Source organism: Neopsephotus bourkii, unplaced genomic scaffold (assembly GCF_033783945.1).
Source record: "Neopsephotus bourkii isolate Nb327-2 ecotype Australia unplaced genomic scaffold, CSIRO-AGI_Nbou_v1 NB_951, whole genome shotgun sequence".
NCBI classification, from domain to species: domain Eukaryota; kingdom Metazoa; phylum Chordata; class Aves; order Psittaciformes; family Psittacidae; genus Neopsephotus; species Neopsephotus bourkii.
The window spans coordinates 2,187,553-2,212,970 of record NW_026901445.1 but is presented as its reverse complement, the minus strand read 5'-3'; the positions used below and the strand labels follow the sequence as shown (position 1 = coordinate 2,212,970).

The 25,418-nt window shown below is 42.2% G+C and overlaps 2 protein-coding genes across 8 annotated transcripts in view; both read left to right on the top strand.

Moving 5' to 3' along the window:
* The window catches only part of MARCHF8 (membrane associated ring-CH-type finger 8), a 103,203-nt gene extending 84,541 nt beyond the window's left edge, over positions 1-18,662 (top strand). For 6 of the 7 annotated variants that reach the window (XM_061358799.1, XM_061358798.1, XM_061358797.1 and 3 more), the window contains 5 exons: positions 8,685-8,764; positions 9,066-9,911; positions 11,849-12,029; positions 15,130-15,277; positions 17,745-18,662. In XM_061358799.1, the coding sequence (XP_061214783.1) occupies positions 8,685-8,764; positions 9,066-9,911; positions 11,849-12,029; positions 15,130-15,277; positions 17,745-18,049 (1,560 nt within the window). In that variant the 3' untranslated portion in view covers positions 18,050-18,662. The remainder of the gene's footprint in view (positions 1-8,684; positions 8,765-9,065; positions 9,912-11,848; positions 12,030-15,129; positions 15,278-17,744) is intronic. The other variant, XM_061358803.1, reaches the window with a different exon arrangement.
* Positions 18,663-23,760: 5,098 nt separating this feature from the next.
* ALOX5 (arachidonate 5-lipoxygenase) overlaps positions 23,761-25,418 on the top strand; it is a 34,464-nt gene continuing 32,806 nt past the window's right edge. The window contains exon 1 of the mRNA XM_061358796.1: positions 23,761-23,879. The gene's annotated coding sequence lies outside the window, so the exon portion shown is untranslated. The remainder of the gene's footprint in view (positions 23,880-25,418) is intronic.

Genomic DNA, 25,418 nt, shown 5'->3' with positions numbered 1-25,418 from the left:
CTGTGTATCTTTCCACTGCTCTCAGTTGCACAGTGCAATATGGGTGGAGAGGATTGAGTCAGAACTCAGCCTCTAGCCAAGAGAGGATGCTGTGTTACTTGGTCTGACCAAAGAGAGCAATGCCTCAGGGCTAAAAGTGGTCAAGGAGGGAGGCAGACAGATGGTGCCACTGAAAATGGGATCAGCTGGCAGAGGCAGCAGGGTCTTTCCAAACAGAGACCACAAGTGTTCAGGCCAGGTGGAGCTGTCCCTTGGGATGAGGGGGCAAAAAAGGCAGTTCTCCGAGAGGCAGATGCTAAGAGAGGCTGGAGAGATGCTAGTACATGTGGCCTGGCCAGAAAGAAACACTCACCTGAATGCTTGACATGGGATGGAGGCCAGAAGCAGCAGAAAAAGGAGTAGGGAATAAGATGTAGGAGGATCTTCATATAGTGCTATTAGGTTTTGTGCAGTCTGTTGCACACTGAGGGATGTGGCATGTCTCCAGGCCCTTCCTTGCTGTTTTGGTGTGTATACTTCAAACATTCCTTTTAAATTTGCTCCACATGAAATGCTTGAATTTCTGGAATTTTTTCTATGTTTGTTTTGAAATAAATAAATGTTGAAGGCAGGTTGACTTGATCTACTCATGGGAAGGGGATATGGCCTGATTCCCAACTTACCCTGTTGAATCACAGTGGTGCTGATTGAAACACTTCATATTGGCACAGGGGTATATAGCCCAACTCCACATCTCAACTATTTACCTTAAGCCAGCATTTTTCCAAAGAAGCCACCATTCACTGATGAGTGCCTTCATCATACAAGCCAAACAGAGAAATAATTGAGCTTTATAGAAGCTTCATCGTCTAAATGTAGATGAAATTGACCCTGAAACACAGCTAGTCACCAAAAGCAACTGAAAAAGGTATTTTCACAGTGGTGGTAATTCATACCCTCTGCTCTTAGATAAAGGAATTGTGCTTGCAAGCAGATTAAACAAGGTCACTAACGGAGGGGCTCTGCAAACAGTTATCCTTAAATTAGTGATATTGTTTAGCTTTAAAGTGTCTGGTATAGCCTGAAACTGTTATGTGATGTGTGGAAATCTCTTCAGGTCATCTGTGTGCTATTCTGATCACCTGATTGCTCCAGAGGGCTGATTTTAGAGTAGTGGGGAAGCATTTTGTACTCTTTATTTTCATGGCTCTCTAAGGGGTAAGCTTTGAAAATGCTAATACTGGGATCACAGCAGAGGAATTAAAAGTGCATTCTTTCAAAAATATAAATGCTTTGTCTTTTCTGTACATTTTTTTCTTTAGAGCAGAAGCACACTGTAAAGTATTAAATTATTCTTAGGCTGAATGGCAGCCAGTGCAAATGCAAAGTGGTAGCCTAAGCTTGCTACGAAATTTAAAATCCATTTAGGCTGTTCATCAGCTTGGAACAGATTTAGGAAAGCATATGAATACACACATCCACTGTTGCCTGGAGCTTTGATGGATTCAGTGAGTGTTCATCTGTAGAAAAGCAGTCCAGGTTTTTCAGTCACAGAGCTTAGCTGTCCTTTAGTCTATCAGATGACCAAGGTTCACGGAAAGGAGGTGCTGCTCGGAGGTGTTCTGTTCAGGTGCATGCGCCTGGGGGTAGCAAAAGAGAAGTTGCTTAAAAAAAAATAAAAATTTCTTCTACTGAGCTGTTGGGGAAAGAAAAAGACAGGAAAAAATACATAGTGTGAAGATTAAGGTGTGCTCTTTTCCCTGCCCACAAGTGCAAGTAATGTCATGCTGGTGCATGGTGCGGTTGTGTTCATAGGGAGTGTGATTTTCTCCCTGTGCTGTGATAAATCCCCTCTCCCAGGGCTGGATTCTTACTTCATATAGGTATGATGGTACCCTGTGAAGGACAAACGTTCAGGTGTTTCCTCTTTTGTCCCCACAGTCAATTCAAGGTATTTTGAGGAAGATTTTACAGTCAGAGGGCTATTTTACTGATTTTTTCTTCTGCAGAACCTGTGCAGTTGCTACTGGGTTTAGTCAACGTTAATCCTGTGCTATAGGCAGGTTGAATTGCACACGGGGAGATTCTGAAAGGATAGGTAGCCTTCTTTCTGTATCAGCATTGGCTATGGTATATCTAGAGAAAGTTCCTGCCAGAATCCTTGTTTAAATTTTCTTAGGAAGAATGAAGGGAAGCTGACTTAAGCTTCGCTTCTAGTTTCTAGCCATAATGCTAATTATAGTCATATACCCTATATAAAGTATGGAACAAAGTTCTTCTAGCAGCTGACTGCTGGTTCCTATTGAATTGTTGCCAAAATTGTATGGTGGAGTCAATGGCCATGAAAATTTCAGATGCCTCTCTCTCATGTCATATTTTTTTCTTTTTTGATTATTCCCCCCCCCCCCGATTTTTTTAACCACTCTCTATTCTAATAATGCTGATTTATCCCAGCTGAAGACACTTGATTTTAATATGCACTGTAAATTTAATTGGCACAATTCTGGTAGGAAGAATTTAATGGAGAAGTTACTGATATTTGATCCTGCCGTATTTGAGAAAAGCTTTCAAAACCAGCCTGTCAGCAGGGCTGTCTGCCCTTCACAACATCCAGTCTGCCTGTAGGTGGCCTGTTTTGGCTGTCCCATGGGTCAAGTTAGTACACTCAGCACGGGTGGCTGGTCTCATTGCACTGCTGCCTGGGTGTGCTAGTTCAGCCAGAGGCCTCCTTTGGCTTGCATGAAGTGGAACAGCCGGGTCTGTTCCACAGGTGAGCTTTGGTGGCTATCTAGCTCCAGTGGAGCCATGGCCAGTGTGTGCATGGAGTACAGCACCTGCTGAAAGCATAAGAGCACAAATATGTTGCATCCTGGTGGATAGCTGAAGCCAGGCAATTGCATTTATTCTGCAGTGGCTCAAGAGAAATGATGGATGTGTCCCTTGGGTTTAATCAACACCTCCCTGCCTGACTTCAGCCCAGGCTCAGGACTCCTCAGCACAGCAGAAAGAACTGAATTTTGCCACTGTGAGTGAGACAGGGCTGGAGCAAAGGGATTTTGCCACTGACAGAAGGAGGGGAGATGGATGGGGAAGGTATGGCACAAAGAGAGGCAGATTCCCTGGGTCTTTTTGTAGATGTCCTTTTCCCTGTCTGAAGAGTTAGCTGGGTTGGCTGTGGAGAGCCTTGCAGTGGCTCTTGGTGCCTTTTCTCACAAGGTACCCATCACTTGTTTTCTTTCCCAAATCACTGTCTGTACCCAGATCCTGCCAAAGGAACAGGCATGGGGTGGTTGGTCTTGGTTTCTGTGGTGTAAGCTGAATGGGGAGCAGAGCCTCAGGCTTATGCTGCCTCTGGAGATGTAGGGTGCAAGATAAATGCCAGCCATGTCCATGTCTAGCAGCAGCCTTGCCTTCTTACGCACGTTTAAATAGGATCTGTGTGTGAGAGAGAAAATAGCTCTCTGGCAAAGAGTTCTTCGAAAACATAGGGTGTGATAACCATCTCTCTGATTCTGCCTTTCCCCTGTGCTGCTGCCACGTTGTGATGTGTTAATACCAGGAGAGACAAATCTGATCTAAACAGAAGTCCCAGTGGCCAATTGCAGATAGCAACACTGCGATCTTGGTGCTGAAAAAGCATCACAGTGCAGGGAGATTACAGGGTTTGGGGGTTGGGGGGGAATATTAAAGGTAGCAGGCCTTGAAAACTGGTTATGCCTGGGACAGGACAGCTCTGGAGCAGTGGTGGGAGATGTCTCTACTTAGCTAACACCTACTATGGTTAGCTGTGTCTCTAATCCCCAGGGGACTGGTGGTGATTTGAGTTGGCTCAGTGGAGAAGACCATCACTGTGCTCCTGTGGTTCTTATGGGGAACAGAGGCAGACAGAAACCGCTGCAATGGTCTAGTGGTGCTTGAGACATCTTTAAGCATCGGATGCAGCTAGCTACCTTTCAGGATTTTTACCGCTCTCTCATTTTATATATTTATTTTGCCAAGCAGAAAAGCATTTGAAATGGGTTCATCACAGTGTAAAATAAAGACAAACCCTTAATCAAAATGCCAGCTTTGAAATTTGGATTGTGGAGTGTTTGGCATCTTGCTGTATCGCTAAATTTGTATTTCTCCAAAGCTCTTTGTGCTGCAGTTCCTCTTAAGTAAAAGACTTTAAACTTTGCTTCTTTTCTCTAATTCTTTGCCAAGAAGAAAAGTTTGCTGTATTATTAAATATGTATAGTGCTTAGCATGTTAGTTCCAGGTCCTTATCTGGGACTTCTAGGTGCATTTGTAGCACAAATAGTAGGGCCATAGTGCTGGTTCTATTCAATGTGGCACCTAGAAATGATGAAGTTAGCAGGTGTGGGGGTAAACCTTTCTTTGCTTCAGTGGAGGTATTCTTCTGGAGTAAAGTTGTTTCTAAGTTCTTAGCTTTAATGAATAATTTAATAAGGTTTTTAGAATGTGACAGGCCCTGTTCTTTAAAACAAGGTATAATTGCTAGTACTGAAGTGCAGCAGAGAGTGAGACGACAGCAACTAAACCAAGAAGTGCCATCTCAAATAAGCAGGTTATTTTTTGGAGTACACCCAAGTCACTGACGTGTTCACTATGGCTCACTTCAAAGATGACTATTTTCTGAGGCAAGGTGGGTTTTTTTTTTTATTCTTTAGTGTGCAGCATGTAATCACAAGTAGGTAATCAGAAAAGGCTGGGTTCTTTCACTAGCACATCACACTGTTCGTGGAGTGGAGGCAGAATGAGAACAACCAGCGATGGCAGCACACATGTATATATATATATATACACATATGTACACGTATATATAGGCATGCACACACATACATTTGTATATATATAAAAATGATGGAGATATATATATGTATGTATATATATCTTCTTGATGGCAATCCTCCAGAGAGCTTCCAGGGATCTTCAGAATCACTGGTTATCTAAACGCCAGTGCAGAAGGCTGTACTGTGACTTCACTGAATTGCATTAGGTGGGAATGTCAGTATACACAATTACCTACTGACCTTTAGTCCTGAGCTATTTTAGGCAACCAGTCAGGTTTTACAGGGTAACTGACTAACACATAGCTACAAGGCTTGTCATTGGAGGTGATACTCCTCCATGCAAAGGGCATGGAAGTCTACAGAGATTCAGCAAGTGATTCTGGTGTTAGAAGGGTCGAATTCAGGCTGTCAAGGCTTAGGATACCCATCACATAATGTGCGTGGCAGAAACCTCCTATGGCAAGGAGTGCTTTAAAACTGCTGATGCCATCGTAAGTAGCCAGTTCAGCCAGAAGTGCTGCTGGGGCATTAAGGATGTATGCCAGAAGCTACAGAGTGAGGAAGGCTTTGATTGCTTATTTTCGCAGCCTCATCAGAGCTGAGTATTGCAGGGGACCAACATCAGAACTCCAGCCTAGCTGGATCCACCTCTCTGTTGCATTCTCCTGTCACATTGCCTGTTCTTTGCCCTGTTCTGGCCTAGGCTGCCAGTGTTTCTTTTTTACTTTGGCACTTCTCTGCGTGATAGTTTCTGTACCTGAGTCATTAAACCCAGGAAAGCTGTGTGGACTGGCCAGCATCAGTTGCATGCACTCTGCTTCTAGAACTGGCAAACTTATTGGGCCCTTGGCAGCAGCTTGCATTTTGCTATGCTCTCCTCTCCTCAGCAAGTTGTGGCTCTCTATTAGAGGCTCATTGTGCTAACCAGCTAATGATCCTCTTCCCGCTGAAGCTAGGGACGTGACTGACATTAAACAAGCTCAGTAAAAGAAGTGGTTAGCTTTACCTCACCTTGCTATCCTAATCTGATTTGCAAGGCAGCTCTGTAAATAGTTTCATGAGCAAAAACCACGGCAGGAAAGGAGGATGGTCTGAGAGACTTGGCAAAAGCCATTGAGCCGTTGAGCCATGGCTTTTGTTGGTAGCCACAGCTTACATTAGCTTAAAATTAGGGTGGGGTGTAACTTCCTCTAATATTTTGGTGTTCTACTTTGTGGTGCCTTTCAAAGTGTCTTAACTTCTGCTCGTATTTTGGTTGCATTTGCATTATGTATGAAGGTGGAGCAAAGGACCTTTTGATTCGAAGCAAGAAGATGAGAGGAAATGTGCCTCAGATGTGGGGCTTTTGCAAGCTGCTCTGAACAGTGCTGGCATCTAGAAACAGAGTAGTAAGCTTAAAATGCAAATTAAATTCTGCCTTTTTTTTTTTTTTTGTCCCAGCCTTTTGATTTCCGAATTGGTGAGACTTTGACATCATTTTGGTACTGAGCATTTGGATCAAGAAACCAGTAACATCGAATCTAGTCGTCTGCTACTACACTGTCACATCATATATACCACTGTCTTTTTTTGGAAAGCTTCATTGTTAAAATGAAGGTGTGAAGAGATTAGATTTATTCTAAGCAGGTTACTTTCTGTGATTTGGTTATAACATAAAACCTAAGTCAGATTTATTAATTGATTTGTGACTCCGGTTCCAACAATATATGGCTCTCTTTCCATGGTAGAAAGCAATATGCTTTTTTACTGGTTCAATATTTTGTTTTTAGAAGATTGCTAAATACGTCTTTTTAAATAATTATTTAAGTCTTATTAAATTTTTATTTGCATGATTATAGCAGCAGATTATAGTGTGTCAAGTCTTTCACTAATTTGTCAGCCTTTAAAAAAAAAGAGTAATTACTGCACAAACTCTTTTGAAAAGGTTTGAAGTCAGAGATGTTCTTTCTTATAGGAGGCGTTAGGCATCAAATAGAAATTAAATTTTTAAGTAATACCTGAATTCACCTCACTGTATGATCAACATTCTGTATCATTGGCTTGTGCAAATGGTATAAAATGTAAAGAACCATAATTTACAGGATAAAACAAATAACTGATGTGTAAGTCTTTAATTTGTTTTGTCACAGTCATGACATAGTCGAGTTTGCTTTCTGGCTCAGTCTCTTGTTTTTTATTCTGTACATGTACCTAGCTGGGCAGGATGGGAAATAAGTTACAGTGGCTGACTATGGATCAAGAGGCATGTGTTTAGTCTTGCTCTTGTCTCTTGCAGACCCAGCTGTAAATGGATACCTGTTTCATGAGGCTCAGTGCACGTGAAGCATCCCAGTGTGAGGCCAGATACATTGGTCTCAGTAGTGCTGTTGGCTACAGAAACAAAACCTTAACAGATGAGTCCTGTAAAATGGAAGATGATTGTTGTATCTGATTTACAAAGTAGTGTGTGTATCCTAGTATGCCCGTCTTCTCTCACAAAGAAGAGTATAATGTGTGACAGGCTATTGCTTTTGCTGTGGGAGTGTAAAAGCCTGCAGCAGCCTTGTTTAAGTGTACAATAGGGTCTTTTAACAAAGTAAGTATAGGATTAAAGAGTCCTGAGAGAGATACAGTGTGTGTGTGTGTGTGTGTTGCACCGTGACCAGAGAGCATCAAAGCAGTGAAGACTGAGCTAGTTCTGGCATCTCAAGCTGAGTACAGGGCTGGGCACAGCATGCTTCTGTGGCAACACACCTTTCGTGACATGAGTCTGGCTTTGTGCACTTGCCCGGCCCAGGTCTGTGCTGGCTCTGCTGGTTTTTGTACAGCCCAGCGTGGTGTTGACACTAGTGTTCTCCTGATTGCATTGTTCCTTCCAGGGTTTCAGACTTTGCTCTGTAGATCAAGAAAGCTGTAAACCTTTGTTTGAATTCTGAAATGCAAGTAGTGTTTTGCAGCAGTGGGTGAGCAGCACAGCCTATCCAGCAGCTGTGAAACATGGGAGAACCAGGTTTAAAACTTCTGTTTTATGTGATTATCAATTCAGGTGTCCTCCTTACTAAAACCTCTAGGAAGAGTCAAGAAGTTTCTGTTTGTGACCCATAGAATATAGTCCATCAGCCCCAACTCTGAGACAATGCTTGTTTTTACCATATCGATTTTAGAGACTTTTCTATAAAGTGTTAAATATGCCAAGAACATATCTTTCTTTTTTGGGGGGGTTAGTTCAGCTGAATTCTGAATTCTTCAGTTATTCTATGTCTCAGTGTGCTCTTCTTGGGTCTTATGAATGTGACTGCTGCCACACCTCTTCTCCATGTAGGTGGAAGACCCTGTCAGAGTAAGGGTAGGATGAAAGGCTTTGCAGAATACAAAGACTACTTCAGGGAATGGTCTGGTTTGGCAGATGGTGCTCCTGAGTGTGTGCTAGTACGGAAAATAACTCCTCAAGTAGTGTTTAAGTTACTGAATTACTGAGGGCTCTGTCTTGTGAAAAAAGCCCCAAGCTTCTACTCTTTTGTCATCATTGTAAGTGGAAGGATTAGCTATTATGTGGTAGTTAAATTCCAACTAGTCTATATACATACCTCCATCTAATTGTTCTAATTACCTTAGCATTGCTCATTTCCTGAGCTATTGTTCGGTGCAGTGTTTGACAGCTGGCAGGTTCTGCTCCAGAGATGGTTGTATTTGACCTTGTGGAAAAACGTTTCTGTTCTGATTACTACCTTTCCTAAGGATGAGGCTATGTGACCTCCCATTCTAGCTTTGCAAATAAAGCCACTTTCTTGCAGTTAGTCCTTGAATATCTGATGCAGAGTGATATCTGACTCCATATGCTGTGTTTGAGGCTGAAGGTGATTCCTGTGCATACCAAACTCTTCTGATCTGTTACTTGCTTTTGTTTGTTTGTTTATTTTACTTTCACTGCAGGCTGGAAGTCCAACCTCTATTTCTGCCCCTCACAGCTTCTCTCGGACTTCTGTTACACCATCCAACCAGGACATCTGCAGGTAAAGTGTGGTGGTTGCATGGTCACAGTGAGGCTCATGCGAGCTTCAAGTTAAGGAAAAAAAACCTGGAAAGCATGTGTATGGGGAAGTAAGTGATAGGGGCCTATGTGAAACATCCCATTTGTTTGACTCAGCTGCTGTCTAACACTGCTTTGTCAAATCCCACTGACTGTTTGGCCCTGCTACGTTTGCCATTCTCACACTAGCCATAATTTCTCATTTCTTCACTTTTAATTATGTGTGTTCTCTTTTGTAATTGTTTTTTACTTTCTGTGCTTCTATTCCACTGTTCTGCATGCAGTTCCAGTGCAGTGTTTTCTGAGTGTTGTCATCACAGTCCAGTGCAGTCTGCTGTTGTCTTGAAAAATCCTCACTGCCAGAGCCCTCTGACACAAGGGGTCACTGTGACAGTAATCTGTCAGGACAAGTTGCGTGCAGCAAAGAGAAACTCCTGTGGGCAGGATCGGGGCCAGGCACTCAGGTCTGCTAAGAATGTAAAGCCCATCCGCACTCTGAAATTCTCCAAGTCTCTCAACGATGTCGACCAGAAGGCGCAGAGCACCAGTGAGTGCTTTGACTATGTGGAGCGAACATGCTCAGAAGGCAAATTGACCCCGACTCAGGAGCAGTGTTCAAGGATTAACAAATTTCATCTTAATGAGAGGAAACCACTGAATCTCAGGCCTCTTTCTTTTACCAGTTCTAAGCACTCCTATATCCCTTCCCTTTCCAACTACTCGAGTGCATCGGGAGGAGCAGAGAACCACAGCGCTGTACATATCCCCTTGCTGGAGGACAAAGTGGACCATGACACCTCAAGGAGCAAAAAACTGTTGCGTTACCTTTTTTCCTTCTCCCACACCTCCAGCATCAGCAGCCTGCATAAGTTCCACGAACTGGAGAGCTATTCCAGTCACTTCCAAGCTGACAAATCTTCCAGCGTGCTGGTGGAAAGCACAGACTTCTGCTCTGATGATATGGGAGATGATGACGTCTTTGAGGACAGCACCTCAGTAAAACTGAAAACAAAAGAGCAGCGGGCACCCCTCTGTTCAGTTGAGAAGGACAGTGACCTTGACTGCCCTTCCCCTCTCTCAGAAAAATTCCCCCCTCTGTCCCCTGTGTCCACATCGGGGGATACCTGCAGGTTGGTTTACCAGAGAACCACCTATCTTTGAGCCCTCCCATGTGTGGTGGTGACTGTTCTGCTTTTCCCTGCCTTTGTGCTGTTTCTGTCTTTTCTTTCATCCTGTTACCTTGCTTTAATATGTGCAATCTGAAGCATGCAGCCTTCTATCTGCTGTCCTGCATGCCTCTGATGCACTTAACAAGGCTACTAAACAAAATTATTTCCTCTGGAGTCAAATAAATCATCTTGCAATTTGTTTCATCTTTGGGGTTCTGAGATAGTATTTTTCTATTATCATTGCCCAAACTGGGAGTATCATGAGAGAATCAGCTACACATACAAAAGGCCAAACTGAACATGTCTTGGCTTTTCTTGAGCCAAGTATTGTCCTGACAGTCATTGCTGGTTTGGTCAGAGGGTGGAGAGTCAGAAGGAAAACAGGTTGAAAATTGCTTCTGAGATCAGGTTGATAGAGCCTAAGGTATTTTTTTATGTTTTCAACACAGTTTGTATCCCACCATGCTCTTTTATAGTAAAGGGCTTTCTGGATGCCTTAGTCAAAATGGGGGTCTGAGTGCCGTGATATCCATAGTGCAAGGTCCAAAAAGAATGGGTATCCTTTTTCCAGCTGTGGAGGATTTAATCATGCACAGGTGGTGGGAACAAGCAACTCTGGATTGCCTTCATGGTGACTTGTCTGCAGGTCTGCCACAGCTCCAGCTCCAAAATGTGACTGAGGAGCAGGCATCACCAAGTGCAAGAGCAAGCATCCCATCCCTCTATCTATCATTTAACTATCCTGATCTTTCTCCTTGCTGACAGCATTTTCTGAAGCTGGCTTAGTTAGTATTTGCCAATATTATTTGATTCCCCCCCTTCATTACCAGCAAAATCTCATTCCATATTGGCTTGTCATCAACAAGACACTGCTGTAATCCACCCACTCCTTCATTTCCACTTGCCAGCTATCAGCAAGGTCGCAAGAGGCAAGATGCTACACATCAGTAAGAGATTTCAGTAATAGACAGGGATGGCAGCATGCCAGGATGTACTTCACATATGCTTAGTAACTTATATTCATTCCTTGAGCTCCTTACCATTCCCGTATCAATTAATGACCTCCTCAACACGGTTAGAAGGGCTTGTTGGAGTTTCGTGCAACCCAAGGGTTGTGTATAAATTGAAGCTGGAAATCAAATGCCAGCACCTGGTAGTAACACTATATATAAGGGGGTCCTTGCTGTCTGCATGGTTAGGCTGTGAGGGAAATAGAGAATTTTGCAGAGCTGATGCTTCCTTATTAGCAAAGTAAGAATTGGAGAGCAAACCCATTCATCCATTTACAGTAGGTGTAGTTTGGGGAGATTCAGTGCTGTAGCTTTGCAGTGTGGATCTGTCTTAGCAGTTGGCACTGGAAATAATAATTTCTCTTGTGCAAAATCCAGGCTCTCTAAATTAACCCTTCATGATACTGCATTGAGCTGTTTCACAATTTTGGGGGGAATTTTGTTTTATCTTTCATTTCAGATTGTAATCCATGAGTAGCTGTAGCTCTCTGTGCATATTTTGTCTTCGGCAGTGCTATCTGATCTGTATATTGAAGATACATAGATCTATTTTCAGTTAAGTGTTATTGTTCTAGATGAAGCATTGTCATTTCTTACCCTATTTTTTCTTTTGGATACAGCATTTCTGTCAGATTCTGCGTGTCTGCCTCATCTGTTAGAAATTGGCTTTCTAGTTAGCAGTGTCTGTGCCCAATTATTTTGTGCCTGTGTATGTGCTTGTGCAGCAGTGGAATTCTTTAGTTTAGCTCCTTTATGGAACACATTCCTTTGATATGTATGTCTCAGGATCCTCAATGGGCAGCCGTGTGTGATCACAGGTATTACATGCCTCTTCCACATCCTTTCTGCTTCCTCTTCTCCTAATGATCAGCTTTTCTTCTGATTCAGGATATGTCACTGTGAAGGAGATGATGAGAGCCCTTTGATTACACCCTGTCACTGCACAGGAAGTCTTCATTTTGTGCACCAAGCCTGCCTGCAGCAGTGGATCAAGAGCTCAGATACACGATGCTGTGAACTGTGCAAGTATGAGTTCATCATGGAGACAAAACTGAAGCCTTTGCGAAAGGTAGGCACAAGGCCTGCTTTCCCAAGGAAATACTTTATTAAACACAGATCCACTTTGAAAAGAAGCAGCCCTTGCCCATGAGTCCACAGGACCCCCCACGTATTTACCATGTTTCTGTGGCTCTAGTAAGCCTGGTCAGTTTTGTATGGGTGCAAAAAAGATTTAAATTAACGCGCAGCATGGCAAATTCACCGTCAGTGGAATTCAGCTCTGGTAGTTAGCTATTGTAGCTAAACTGACTGTAGCTTGGCAGCTCTCTGTGTATAAATGCTTTTTTTTTCTGTGCTTTCTCTGCTTGGAGTGGGTGGGAAGCAGTTTCTGTTCTGAGTATTGTGCCCTGTGGGAAAAAGCTGTTGGGTACCTTCAGAAATGAATCACTCAGCATCATTAGTTATATCTGAACAGGTCATCTGTAGGAAAGAGGTCAGATGCCAGAAGGTAGAGGCAGGACCATAAACAGAAGAAGAAGAAATTTCCTTTGAAATATATCTAAAAAGTCTTTTCAGAGATTCAGCTGAAGCCAGAAGATAAGCAGCCTCTATCTTCAACTCAGCCTTTATGGTATCCTGTCAGTCAGGAGAAAACAGCCTGGAACTGGTGATTATGAGCATGATGGGACAAATAATAGGGTTTGTGCCTGATTGTAGGGTAGAAATGGAATTAAACTTCCTCAGTATCTTAAGGTTGTATTAAAGCATTGGGCTGTTCAAATGCTAAGTTAGTAAGGGAAGAGGATAAGAAACAAAATGTGTCAGGTTCAAGTTAAGATGAGGGAAGACAAGAAATGGATGCTCAATTCTAAAATCTCAATGAAAAAAAAAAAAGACATTAAATCCAAATTTTCTGCTGTTTTTTTTTTTTTTTTGGTTGGTTGGTTGGTTTGTTTTAACAACACTTCAAAACCCCAGAACTCCTATTTTAACTCATAAATGCTGTAACATCAGAATAATGCATCAGGGGCATACAGATTCTAGATTATTTTCTGGGCTACTGCATACTTAAAATAGGTAGCAGAATATTTTCTCTTTCGCTGTGCAGTCATATCTCTTGAGGAGATGAGGTGGTGCACATTGGTTTGGTGGTTGTGGATCCAGCAGCTCAGGGGAGGTATTGTCCAGCAGAAAAGAGAAATACAAATCAGTGAAAACACAATTCCTCATGGCTTTGTAAAATCATTCACAAATAAGTTTCACATGCATACTTTTTGACAAAATAATTTATTTATGCTTTCTACCAAAAGTGAAAACTTTTGTCTAGACACTAAAGCAATTTTCTCTTTAAAATAACATCCAAATGCAATGTTTTGTCCAATCTTTTTCTAAGAAGGTTGAAAGAACATAGCTTTCGAACATGACATGAATCTAGCATGCCATTGCAAGAAGTATTGAATTCAAGTGTTCATCATGAGATTTAGATGCCCGCAGAACTGGAGATGCGGCTTGGACTGGCCAAAATCATTATTGGCAAGACAAAGAGGATCACAAAGTCTCTGTTTAATGTTTCAATTATTATAGAATCATAGAATAGTTAGGATTGGAAAGGACCCCAAGATCATCAAGTTCCAACCCCCCTGCCATGGGCAGGGACACCTCGCTCTAAACCATATTACCCAAGGCCTCGTCCAACCTGGCCTTGAACACTGCCAGGGATGGAGCATTCACAACCTCCCTGGACAACTTATTCCAGTGCCTCACTACCCTAACAGGAAAGAATTTCCTCCTGATATCCAGTCTAAACTTCCGCTGTTTAAGTTTTAACCCATTACCCCTTGTCCTACCACTACAGTCCCTAATGAAGAGTCCCTCCCCAGCATCCCTGTATGCCCCCTTCAGGTACTGGAAGGCTGCTATGAATTCTTTTATTTGTAGCACTGAAACAGTAATTCACTGTAATGGGTGATGTCAGTCATACCAGTCAGGACATCCTTGCTCTCTTCCACATTATTTCTTCTTTTCAAAGTCCCCTTTTTCTGAAAATTACTCTAGGAGACATCAAATACACCTCTCTAGAAACACATAGGTATGTATGAAAGTCCTGCGTGCCCCAGCATATATTTTGTGAAAGTGTGAGAAAAGCCCATGTTAACTTTCTGTTCCAATCAGATATGCTGAGGGATGTGTATCCCACATGCAAAAACTTTTATCATATATATAGGAGAAATTTCAAAAAAATAATTAAAAAAAAGGGTGTCTCAGGTTAAAAAAGAAAAAAAAAAAAGCTGGGTTGTTTTTTTTTTTACAATCCCTTGCATGTTAGAAGCATCTAAAATAATTTTCTGCTTTCTTTGTGTCTTTCCTAAATACAGTGACCTGACTTTGTGGTTTCTTGTGGGCTATATAAACATCAGCAATAGTCTGGGGATATTTAATTTGCTGCATCCTCTCACTTACAAAAGCTGTCATCCCACTTCTGCTGTGTGTTCTTAGGGCATATGTATTTAAGTGCACTTGAAATGCTGAAAATAAAATACGGGTGTCATGGCTGTAAGTAGTGTTAAATATATGTGAAGATTGAATGAAACCCCCAGAGGTAGGAGGTGAGAACTAAACAGCCGTGAGCTGAGAGCTAAACAGCCTTCCCTGTGCACAGAGGGACTCTTAACAGAGCTCAGCATGAGATGTCTTACATACACCGGTCAATTGTTCCACTTGTACTGCAGTGGTTTTTTGAATGCCTGCCTGAGCAGGGCTACCCTTTGACACTCACAATGCTCTGCTGTCACTGTGGGTAGCTGCTGTTGAGTGCGGAACTCGTGAAAGAGCAGCCTTGCTTGCACTGCACAAGGTGTTAGGGTCCCTCTGTGCTGGAGTTGCCCCTGTATGGGTAAGCAGGGTGCGATGGCATTGTGCTGAGGCTCCAGATGGCAGCTGAGCACTGAAGGTCCCTTCTGGCACTGGGATGGCTCCCATCACAGCAGGGTGAGCTACCAGCTGTCACACATGTGCTGTGGTCATGATGCTGTCTGACTTTTAAAATCCATGCTAGGAGGAAACCAGTCTTCTGCCTGGGTTTTGTTCTTATCAATGTTCTCTTTCTTTATACTGTCCAGTAACTGCAACAGACACCTAATCTCTTGCTCTGTTTCTGGGTTCCTTGCCAGTGGGAGAAGCTGCAGATGACAGCCAGCGAGAGGAGGAAGATCATGTGCTCTGTAACATTCCATGTCATTGCCATCACCTGTGTTGTGTGGTCTCTCTATGTCCTGATAGACAGGACTGCTGAAGAGATTAAACAGGGACAGACTACTGGTATGTTACTTTCTTATCTTCCCTCTTACTCTTTTGAAATAATTAGTTACCCTGAACGCAGAGAGGATGAGGAGCATAAGAGTGCAGGTAGTGTTTAAATGAGAATAGTCAGCTTTAGCCTGAGGTTAGGTTAGTTTTAAAGAATGATTCTAAAATGATTTAGTGTAATCAGTATAAATTAATCTGTGGGTGCTTTTTAAGTCCATTTCAAGTCAATTCAGTCTGCACTTGTGACATGCACAGATACGAGAACTAATCCACAGCAGCCAGACACAAAATTGCACTGCCTTAGCTAATTTAGTTTAAATTGGAACTCGTACTAGGAAGATAAGGAAGTAAGTATTTGTTTGCTGCTATGGCTACCTTTTAACTGGGCAAAACCAGAAGAGTTTTCAGATAGAGAAGAATTAAGAAGAACCTAAATCAAAATCTTTGAGGTAAATCATCAGGGTTTTCTTTCTAGTTGGTCATCTGTGAGGTGGGTTAGTACAGGTTTCTTGTCAGTGCCATGTTAGACTGGAGAAATTTTTTGTGAGTGGTTGTGCCTGAAGCAGAAGAAATTCAGGATGATCCTTAGGACTCAAATTCACACAACTGAAGTCAGGTACACTGCAGTTCATGGCGCATTTGCCACCACAGTGCACTCATATGTTAACTTACTGGATATCAGGCATTCTGTAGTACACCAGCTGTAAACTTACCAATCTGCAATCTGTTTACCTGGGTATGCTGAGCTACAGGTTTGCAGCTGTTGCAGAACTACTTCTCAGGCAGCTGAGCTGTTCCTGAAGGTGGGGATAGAAGGGACAGGTATCTGCCAAGGCTGGGACCCATTAAGAGGCAAGCTGTTCTTGCTTGCAGAGTATTGCATCCCAACTAGACATGCAGGTAGAATATGTTTTGTTCGTGACTGAAGAGCATCATATGGGGAGGTAGTTGAGCGTCAATAAACCTGCAAATCCACAAAGCTGTTCCAGTCTCTTCACAGCAGAATAGTACTTCAGACTGAACATTTTTTGCTGTCATTTCTCATTTGGACTATAGTTCGATAGCTCATGACTTCAGTCAGGAATCTGCTTTGAATGAAATCTTTTAGTTTCTGTTCTATCCAACCCCATCTCTTTCATGCACGGTGAAAATTTTTGGCCTTTCAGTATAAGGTTTCTGTGTAATAATGAAAAGCATATACTTTCAAAGATCGGTTATCTCCATGTTATTTCAGCCAATAAATATGTTAGATGAACATCAATAGAAGGAATAGGGTGAATGTTTAGTACGTACTAGTGCTTTCTTTACTCTCTTCATTTGGATTCTAAATCTGTGGGATGCTGTAATGAGCTCAGGGGTGTGTGGAGTGTGTGTGGGTATACATTCATGTCTGCACGGGAGCAAGCATATACTATCACTGCCTACAGATGGCATCAGATAGCTCACCTGTGAATCAGAGATTCAGGTATTAATCATTGGTGGGATTTTGTCAGTAGTCATGCTGCAGTGCCTTTTGTATTTTGGAACTAAAATATTTTCATCTCCCCAAGCTACCATGCATTTCCAAAAGAACACTGGCCTATATCATAGTCAAAACTTTGAAGACTTGGAAGGCCATGATTTTATTCTCTGAGAAACCTGACAGTGGGTGATTCAGCATGGTTTCATATCCATCTTGTGATGCCGCCTACCTTTAAAGAGGAGAGGGGCTGGGTGGCTACAGGACTTATGTAAGCAGATGACGTATAACATGAATAGTCTGTTATTTAGAAGTAGTCGATAGAGATGTAACAGGATCCAGTGTCTAAAAGTTCAAGTTGGAAAACCTCAGGAAAAGTAGTGATGGTCAGTTTTAATGATGGAGAGTAAACTTGCCAGAATGTTTCAGCATCTCTAACACTAGATGCTTTAGTTCAACTACAAGTTACTGGGTCTGATGCAGATAAAATTGTCTGGTCTGCATAACAAAGATATCAAGCTAGATGATAACAGTCATTCCCTTTTGAATTTGAAGTCTGTGACTCCATGTACTGTGTGATCACGTAGTGGAACAGACTTCTTGGTTCTCTTGAGTTGAGCCTGCTGCTATGAAACGGGAACCATGCCACAGAATTCCTTTCATCATCTGATACAATTTTTGTTTAAAAACACGTGTAAAAATACATAAATATTACTGGCTGTTGCCTTGACTCTGCTTGTGATTGTGCTGCACAAGTGCTCAGACACAGAGACTAAGTTGTCTTGTTTTTTTTCCTCTGGTGGGTGAAAATATATGTGATACATGAAGTAGAAGTCTGCATGTGTTTGAATTGAAGGAGGAAGGGGAAGGCCAAACAAGAAAAATGGCAAAATAGGAATAGCTTGTGTGGAACAAACTCTGACAAGTTTCTTACAGGATGTTTTTGAGAGATGCGGTGTAGGCCATCCAATACTGACCGTGTCCTTTTTCTTTCTTCTTTTTTAATTTTCTTTGTTCCAGGGATTCTAGAGTGGCCATTTTGGACTAAGCTGGTGGTTGTGGCTATTGGTTTCACTGGAGGACTTCTTTTCATGTATGTACAATGCAAAGTGTACGTACAGCTATGGAAGAGACTTAAAGCTTATAACCGAGTAATATATGTACAAAACTGTCCAGAAACTAGCAAAAAGAATATTTTTGAAAAACCTGCACTAATGGAGCCAAACTTCGAAAGTAAAGAAATGCTTGGGGTTCACCATTCAGACACAAACTCTTCACATTACACAGAGCCAGAAGACTGTGCTGCAGAAATCCTTCACGTCTGATTGCTGGGTGGGAGGGGTGTTTCTGTATGCTCTTGAAGATATAAAATATCATTGTTTACTGCAAACTGCTCTACCTTTTTAAAATCAGCTAACAGCTGAGAGCTGGTGGATGAGGTTTTTTTACATTTGTTTTTTGTTGGAATATTTTTAAATCCCTTTGACGTATCTGTCAATGTGATCATGGTTGCATACCTCTCAACATTTTCTCTCTCGTACTGGCATATCAGAGCCACAGGATACTGGGTAGAATGAGCGTTGGGTTGATATCAAGCAAGTCACTAGTGAACTGTCTTCAACTTCATGGAGTCTGTTACTTTAGAAGATGACTCTAAATGATTCTGGAATATGTGTAGAGTGGGGTTTGTTTGTTTGTTTGTTATTCTTTAAGCATGATGAAGGAGGTTGTCCCAGACACTGATGGAAATGAGAGAGCTAGAGTCTAATCTACTGCTAACACTGCCACTAACATTTTGTCTTAGGCAGCAGGTGTAAAATTTTGCTTTACATATTGTGATGAGACTTACAAAGCATATAGCACTTTTAAAAATCTTTATTTTGTAATATGTATGTCAAATGAGAATGAAACTTGAACAAATGTGTCATTTTTGAAACATTTCTTCATTCTTTACCCCATGTTTTCTTCTGGAAAGTAAACTTCTTGCCTTACACGAAAAAAAGGAAAATTAAAAAAAATTCCAACCATGATTTCCAGCACATGCCCACATTATCTTACTAAATGTAACACTAAAAACTCTGCCTCTTTGGGTTTCCTTGGAGGAGAAGTTTTTTTCAAAGGATATTGCACTTGTGTATGGGAAGTAGTGGATGTATACAGCATTTGTTTTCAATGCATAACAGTTTCAGTGCTCTGTTTTGGGAATTGGTTTTGGTTTTGGTTTTTTCAACAAGTCAGATCATCAACACACCTGCACATATATACCTGATGTAACTTTAATTCCAAACCATTGGCAAAGGGTTTGTTGCTACATTGGTAAAAAAATGAGCTGTTACAGAAAAAAAGATGGTCAATACAGCTGAGATAGATTTTCCCTCTTCAGTGCTGTGTCATGTGTGAATTACCCAAGAATTTGATATTGTCAGAGGAGATGCTGAGATCAAAGTCTAGGAAGTAAATAATGCATCAAGTGGATGAGTTTAAAAATCCCTGCCTGGTTTTAGTCCTGATGTAATGCAGTACATGGTTAGAGAATAGTTTTGTCTATGCTTTTGAATTTGGGACTGGCATTTTTAATCAGTCAGCCTTAATGAAAAGAGAGGGACAGCTTTAAAATCTGGTTGCAGGGCTTTAGACAGAGTTGCCTGAAGCCTGGGGTGTCTGCTGTTAATTTGCTTGACCAGTCTGCTTCAGCGAGCCGTCCAGCCTCAAGCCCTCATTCAACCAGTCTCAGTGTCAACAGAGGAAAAACAAAGCCCCATAAGAAATCAGCACACAAAGCTGACTTTCCTTACCTGAGCCACATCTAAATTTCTGTAAAGTCATTGATAAACTTCTGGTTGGTCTTACTAGGAACTGCCTGGGCTTAGTTAGGTAAAAGCTGCTGTTTGCTTGAGACACTGAATTAAATCCTCAGCTCTTGTTCAGGTTTTATGTAGTCTTTTTCAAGTACAACTTTCGTTGGGCAAGTTCTTTACGTAATAAAAGTAGTTGTTTTAAGACTTGCCCAAGAATCATAGAATCATAGAATGGTTAGGGTTGGAATAACAGTAAGAGATTGGTGATTTTTTTCCTTAAAATGGAATATTAATTTATTTCTGAATTACTATGTTAAAGGAAGGCAGAGAAGGGACTATGGTAAGAGAACACACACCAGTGGTTTCTAAGAACTGATACAGGAAAAGCGTGCCTCTGTGTGATCTCATGCTTGAAGCTTACTGCCTGTGACCATCATGAACAACATGGTACCTTGTTCTAGAGATATTTGTAAATACCAAGACCTTTAGGCAGTCCTAGTAAAAGCTGCAGTGGCATGGGTTTGTATACTGTGCCGGGTGTCAGGATGTCCCATGCTTACGTGATACAGGCAGACAAACCCTGCATACCCTGCTACTATCAGGATGGCAGTCTTCCTGATCATGCACATGTAGAGTTTGTTGCCTATGCCTACTGTAATTTAAAGTGCAATTACTGAGGCCCTTTCCTGAACTCTGCTGTGGGTCATCCTATTCTATTACAAGAACCCAGATAATACACTGTCTTGTTTTGTTTTCTGTTTTGTTCTGTGAAAAGATTTACTAGATAAACTCAGGTGGTTAAATATCAGGACTTGCACACCTTCCTTGTGTTCTTCTGAAATGCCTGAGTGCACAAGGCTTACCTGTCTGCAAGATGCTCGCTTTACAACTGCAAGACGCAAAGAATCATCTGCTAGCTGATGCTGTGTGCATTCTCATCCAATCTGTAGGTGAAATGAAAATGGACAAGTTCTGGTATGAAACCCATTCTCCAGCTCACACCTAAGAGGCACTGGTACCTGGCCAATGTTCTGACAAGTGGCAATAAGGCATACTGTAACATGGTGGTCCTTTTTCCATCACCGTCATACGTGATCCTTGGTGAAACATTGTGAAATACCATTTGGTGTTTTGGAAGCTCCATGTGGCACATGCCAGATAGTGTTCAGTGTATTCAGGATACTGAAGGTTTTTGCTGTGCCCTTGTGTATCTTGGGAAGAAAAATCATCGGCAAAATCATCTGGAGGAAAATATTTGCAGATGAAACTGTTGCTGCTTACCATTCCATCTCCCCACAGGTCTTTCCTGATGCCTAATGTTTAAACTCTTTATAGTGCTTAGGAATGCATATGCCAGGAAGAGCTGCAGAAAATCCATCTGTCAGGGGGTTTCATTTATGCTGGTCACACTTCTCATGCTGATTCTTGCTTGGTGTTAGCAGTGGGCTTTCGAGCTGTTATTTCTGCTGCATGGTGCCATGAAGTGGTGTGAGAAGGCTGAATGGTGCTTTTTCTTTCTTTCACCTCAAGGAGATACTGTTGACTTGTTTTCAGCTTCCAGCTGCGAGGCACTGATGCTAGCTCAGGTGAGCTCTGTCCTTCCAACTCAGATGTCAGTAAGGGGAATGACCACCTTTATTCAGTTCAGGCTTTCCAACACTTCCTTCTGGTAGCTTTTGAAATGACTGAAATAGAAGTCTGACTTCTTTTGGTCCTTGTTCCTTGGCTGAAGTCAGTTCAAGCTACCTGGGTTTTTTCTGAGACGAGAATTCAAGTAGAAGGGAATGCAAGCTTAATACCATCTACTACGATCCTCTCCCTAGACTGCCAGATGATAACATCCCATGCCCTAGGCATCTGACCAGTCATCCATTCTGTTGATTTAAATCCTGTTCAAAAAAGCACCTGTGCCAAGGAAATTTCCCCACCACGTCATATTTGGTGTATCTGTCAGGTCATGAACATGCATTATGATAGAAATACAGGTGTGTGCTGCAGAAAGTTGATCCCATTTAAGAGATCATGAGATGTTAAATTAGATGAATTGTCAGGACTTTCTTCAACTGTAACCCTGCATTTTATAAGTGGTCATGGTGTTTAAAATGTTGCCCTGTGTTCTGAAGAGATGGCCAGACCTGGGGACAGCTTCCTGCGGCTGAATGTCATTGAGATTTGCTTCGTTTCAGCAGGAGGGATTCAACAAAGGTTACACTGCACCTGCAAGGAGTTAGAGAAGTGCTGGGCCGCTGTGTTGTACCTGAGGAATCCTGGGAAGCAATAGTAACTCCCTGTCCAAACCTACTTCTGCCAATCCCCTGTACTGTGTTACAGCATCAGTCTTACTTGTGGCAGTGCTATAAGGCAGGGTCTGTTTGGTGTGTTGCTCTACAGAAACCTTTGAAGTGATGCATGGATATGGCCACATGCAGGAGCGGGTTGCTTCTGGCCTGTATTTGTCTGGATAAGTATCTATTGCAAAGTGGGATCCAGATCCAAATTTCTTCCAAAGCTGAAGTGTGTCAAGATACAGATTTCTGGTATAGTCTGCTGTGGAGACTGTGGCCAGCAGTGAAAGGGAGGTCAGTGACTCTGGGTTGGTTCCCTCTCGAATATGGGTGACACAGGGCAAATACAGGAGCAAGGATATTGCTGGCTGGATTTTCACAGCATTATGTTAGATACATAAAGAAAACATATAAGCGGGACCTTTTATTTTGGGATTATCTTTTAGTTTTGAGATATTGCAGTGTGTGTGTATATTCCAATGAAGTACTGAAAGCACTTGTCTTTGTATAGAAGATAACTTTGAAAATTGCAGCTGATCTTGAATTTAGGTAAAACATTTGTAGATAGGTAATTGTATAACGTCAAACAACTTTACACTGGCATGTGTTGTATAGTTTATACAGGACACTTCACACTTCTGCAGAATTTTTTAGTTAGTAAATTTCTAGTAACTTAAATGTATAGTTTTGTATCCTTTCATGTATGTTTTCTCAGTATTACTACTGGCAGAATTATTTTTAGTTTCTTAAACTGTAATTGGTTATTTGTGTGATACACAGGGTTATTGACTGCAGCAATAAAGTGTTTCTATAAAGAAAACCCAGAACAAACCAAAACCATTATAGTATCCATTTTGTTTGAAAAAGCATGGGAGGCCCACATGAGAAAACAAATGAGCTCTCCAGTAGTGAGATGACAATTAAAGTGAGTTACTTTCACTGGAGTAAACACAGAACTTGATGGCTCTTCAGTGTAGCAGGCCAGTACAGTCCATGACAGTTTGACGTTAAAATGATTCATAATGATGAAGGGATAGTTAACCATCAGAATAAGTGGGCGACTCCTTCAATGCAGTGAGAAGATGTGGCTGTGCAGGTGCTTTGGGCTCAGATGCAGGAATCATGGGGAGAATTTTCTGGCTTGTGCTGTGAGGATTCCTGTGAGCCTTCTGGACTCAACACTGAGTGTTGCTATGAATGCTTCATGCCTGAAGTCAGCGTTCTTGCATGCATTGGTTTCTATGCAGAGGTGCAGAGGAGAAGATGCTTGTTACTATGATACTCCCCAAAGAAGAAAAATAATTTTGTGTGAGTGTGGGTTGGTGAATGGCTGCATTAATTTTTCATTGCTGGTGGCATGAGCATATTGTAGTGCTGTGTGTGTTTTTATGCCAGGACTGAGCCTTAGAATAGGAAGTCTTCAGCAGTTTCTCTTGAATAGGTTTCTAGCATTAATAGGGCAAGGAAAACAGCTATCTGCAGTGGTGCAGATAAGATTTGGAAAGTTGTGTCTATAACAGACACAAGTGGGCTCAAAGAAAAATATTTTAATTTATATATATATTTTTAAGGAGGAATTAGCTTTTAATTTTCTTTTAGGTAAGAAAGGGGAGGAAATCTTAATACTGCAGCCCTAGAGAGGTGGATCCTATGCAAAACAAAAGGCTCTGTTCTGTAGTCTTTTAGTGAAGCAATTCTGGTTGAAGCTACTTGCATAAAAAACCACCAGCAAGAAGACATCTATACAAAACACCTTGCTGGAGAGATGGTAAGATAATTTCCAGAGCCTGCTGTTTGATTGACAGTCTCTTGGATGAAAAGCTGATAGAGGGCTTAAGGAACAGAGCCTGTAGAGCGATCTGGCTGCTGATTAAACACTGCCTCCTCATCTTGGGTTCAGGCACCTCGACTTAATTATAAAATAACTTCTTCCCTCTTGTAAACCTCATTTTCGTCTGAAAGAGTATTACTGTCGCTGCGTGAAGTGACAGCTCTGAGGCGAAGCAGAGCAGCGGCTCAGTGGCACAGCTGCGACTCCAGGAAAAGCGTTTTTCAGGAGGTGGAGCTGTCTGGTGAGTAGCTGCCGGTGCCTGCCCCGCGGAGCAGGGCAGAGAGAGGCTGTCGGGAGGCAGGACGGCAGCAACTGGGGTTGGCAGCATCCTCCCGAGTGCCCTCTGGAGGCTGCGGAGGTGTAAATGGAGTAGCTCCTGCTTCTGCCTGGAATCCCAAGCCCAAGAGCTTCAAAAGCCACGCTTCTGCCTGTGCTACTGCGTAGCCCATCTGCAGGGACTGTACCTCCTCTTCTCATCCCGCTCTTCCCACAGCTGCCCTATGGACCACTCTCCCGTCACACACCCTCTCTGTTTCAGATTTTCCTATCCCCCAGCCTATTTGGTCATATCATGCTGTGTTTACCCTTTTCTAGTCATTCTCCTTGTGCAACCCGAATTTCCTTCCTCTTGCCCCCCTTCCTGTTTCGTTGCTGTTCTTTCTCAGCTTGCCTCTGGGCACAGCTAGGAGGAACCAAATTACAATCAGCATGTGATCCATAGGAATGGCGATGGAAGTACGCAGAAGTGACACTGTGCAAATAAAGCTCAGTGTCCACTTGAAATTCCTGTAAATCCTCCAGGCTGTGGTCTCTGATGTGTAGGATGCTTCCTTACGTTTTGAGATTGCATTGTGTTACCACAACATGGACATGCAGAAGGATGCTTTTCCACAGTATTAGGATGCATGGGTGACATCAGAAAATCAAGCAACAATATCTCATTATAGAACAAGAACTGAACAGAGGCAAAAGTTGTTAATCTTGGCTGAACAGAGAGAGAAGGGAATGTAATTCAGAAAGGAGCCAGGGGAGGGTTTTTTTTTAATCAAAAGTGATGACAGCCCTGGGTAAAGGAACCCAGGAGCAACTTCAGTGCCTCACACGATAAAGTAATTGGAAATACTGTTCAGACAGGGTCAAGTGATGGCAAACTTTAAGAATACTCTTTTTAAAGTGTATTCTAGGGGAAGGGCAAGATTTGTGGCAGAGGAACTGAAAGCTGAAAACAGAGGAGACTTGCTTGAGAGTGTCAAGGAGATGAATGAAGTTATCTCAAAGGCTTTAACATCAGAGGAGGGCTTGAAATAACAATAAAATACCAGAAAGCTGCACAGAGCGGAGGGGAGGAGATCACCACTAGGGGTGTGCTTGTTAAATTGTGAAGCTTCAAGAAATCAGGCTTGCAATTCCTAAGTCCTCACTAAAATTAACCTCCAAGTCATTTTTGGGACCCCCTTGCTGTGCTGGTTTGCTCTGATACTCTCTGTCTCAAAGGCCACCTGCAAATAGGTCAGGCCAAGCAGGCTGAGAAGAATTCATCACTATTGGAGCCATAGGGTTTGGTGCCGAGGACAGCATGTTCTTTTGTCAAGGGAAACAGTTACCCTTGTAGTTGGGAGAGAACAGGAAATGGTTCATGCTGATGTCGATCTCAACTGAGAAAGTGCAACTGTCTTAAGGAGTGTACTTCGTATCTGCCTTACACCAAGCACGAAGTACCAATGTTCCCTTCCTGTAGGTAAACAGGTCTGTCAAGTCTGGCTTGCCACTTGTCTTGCTC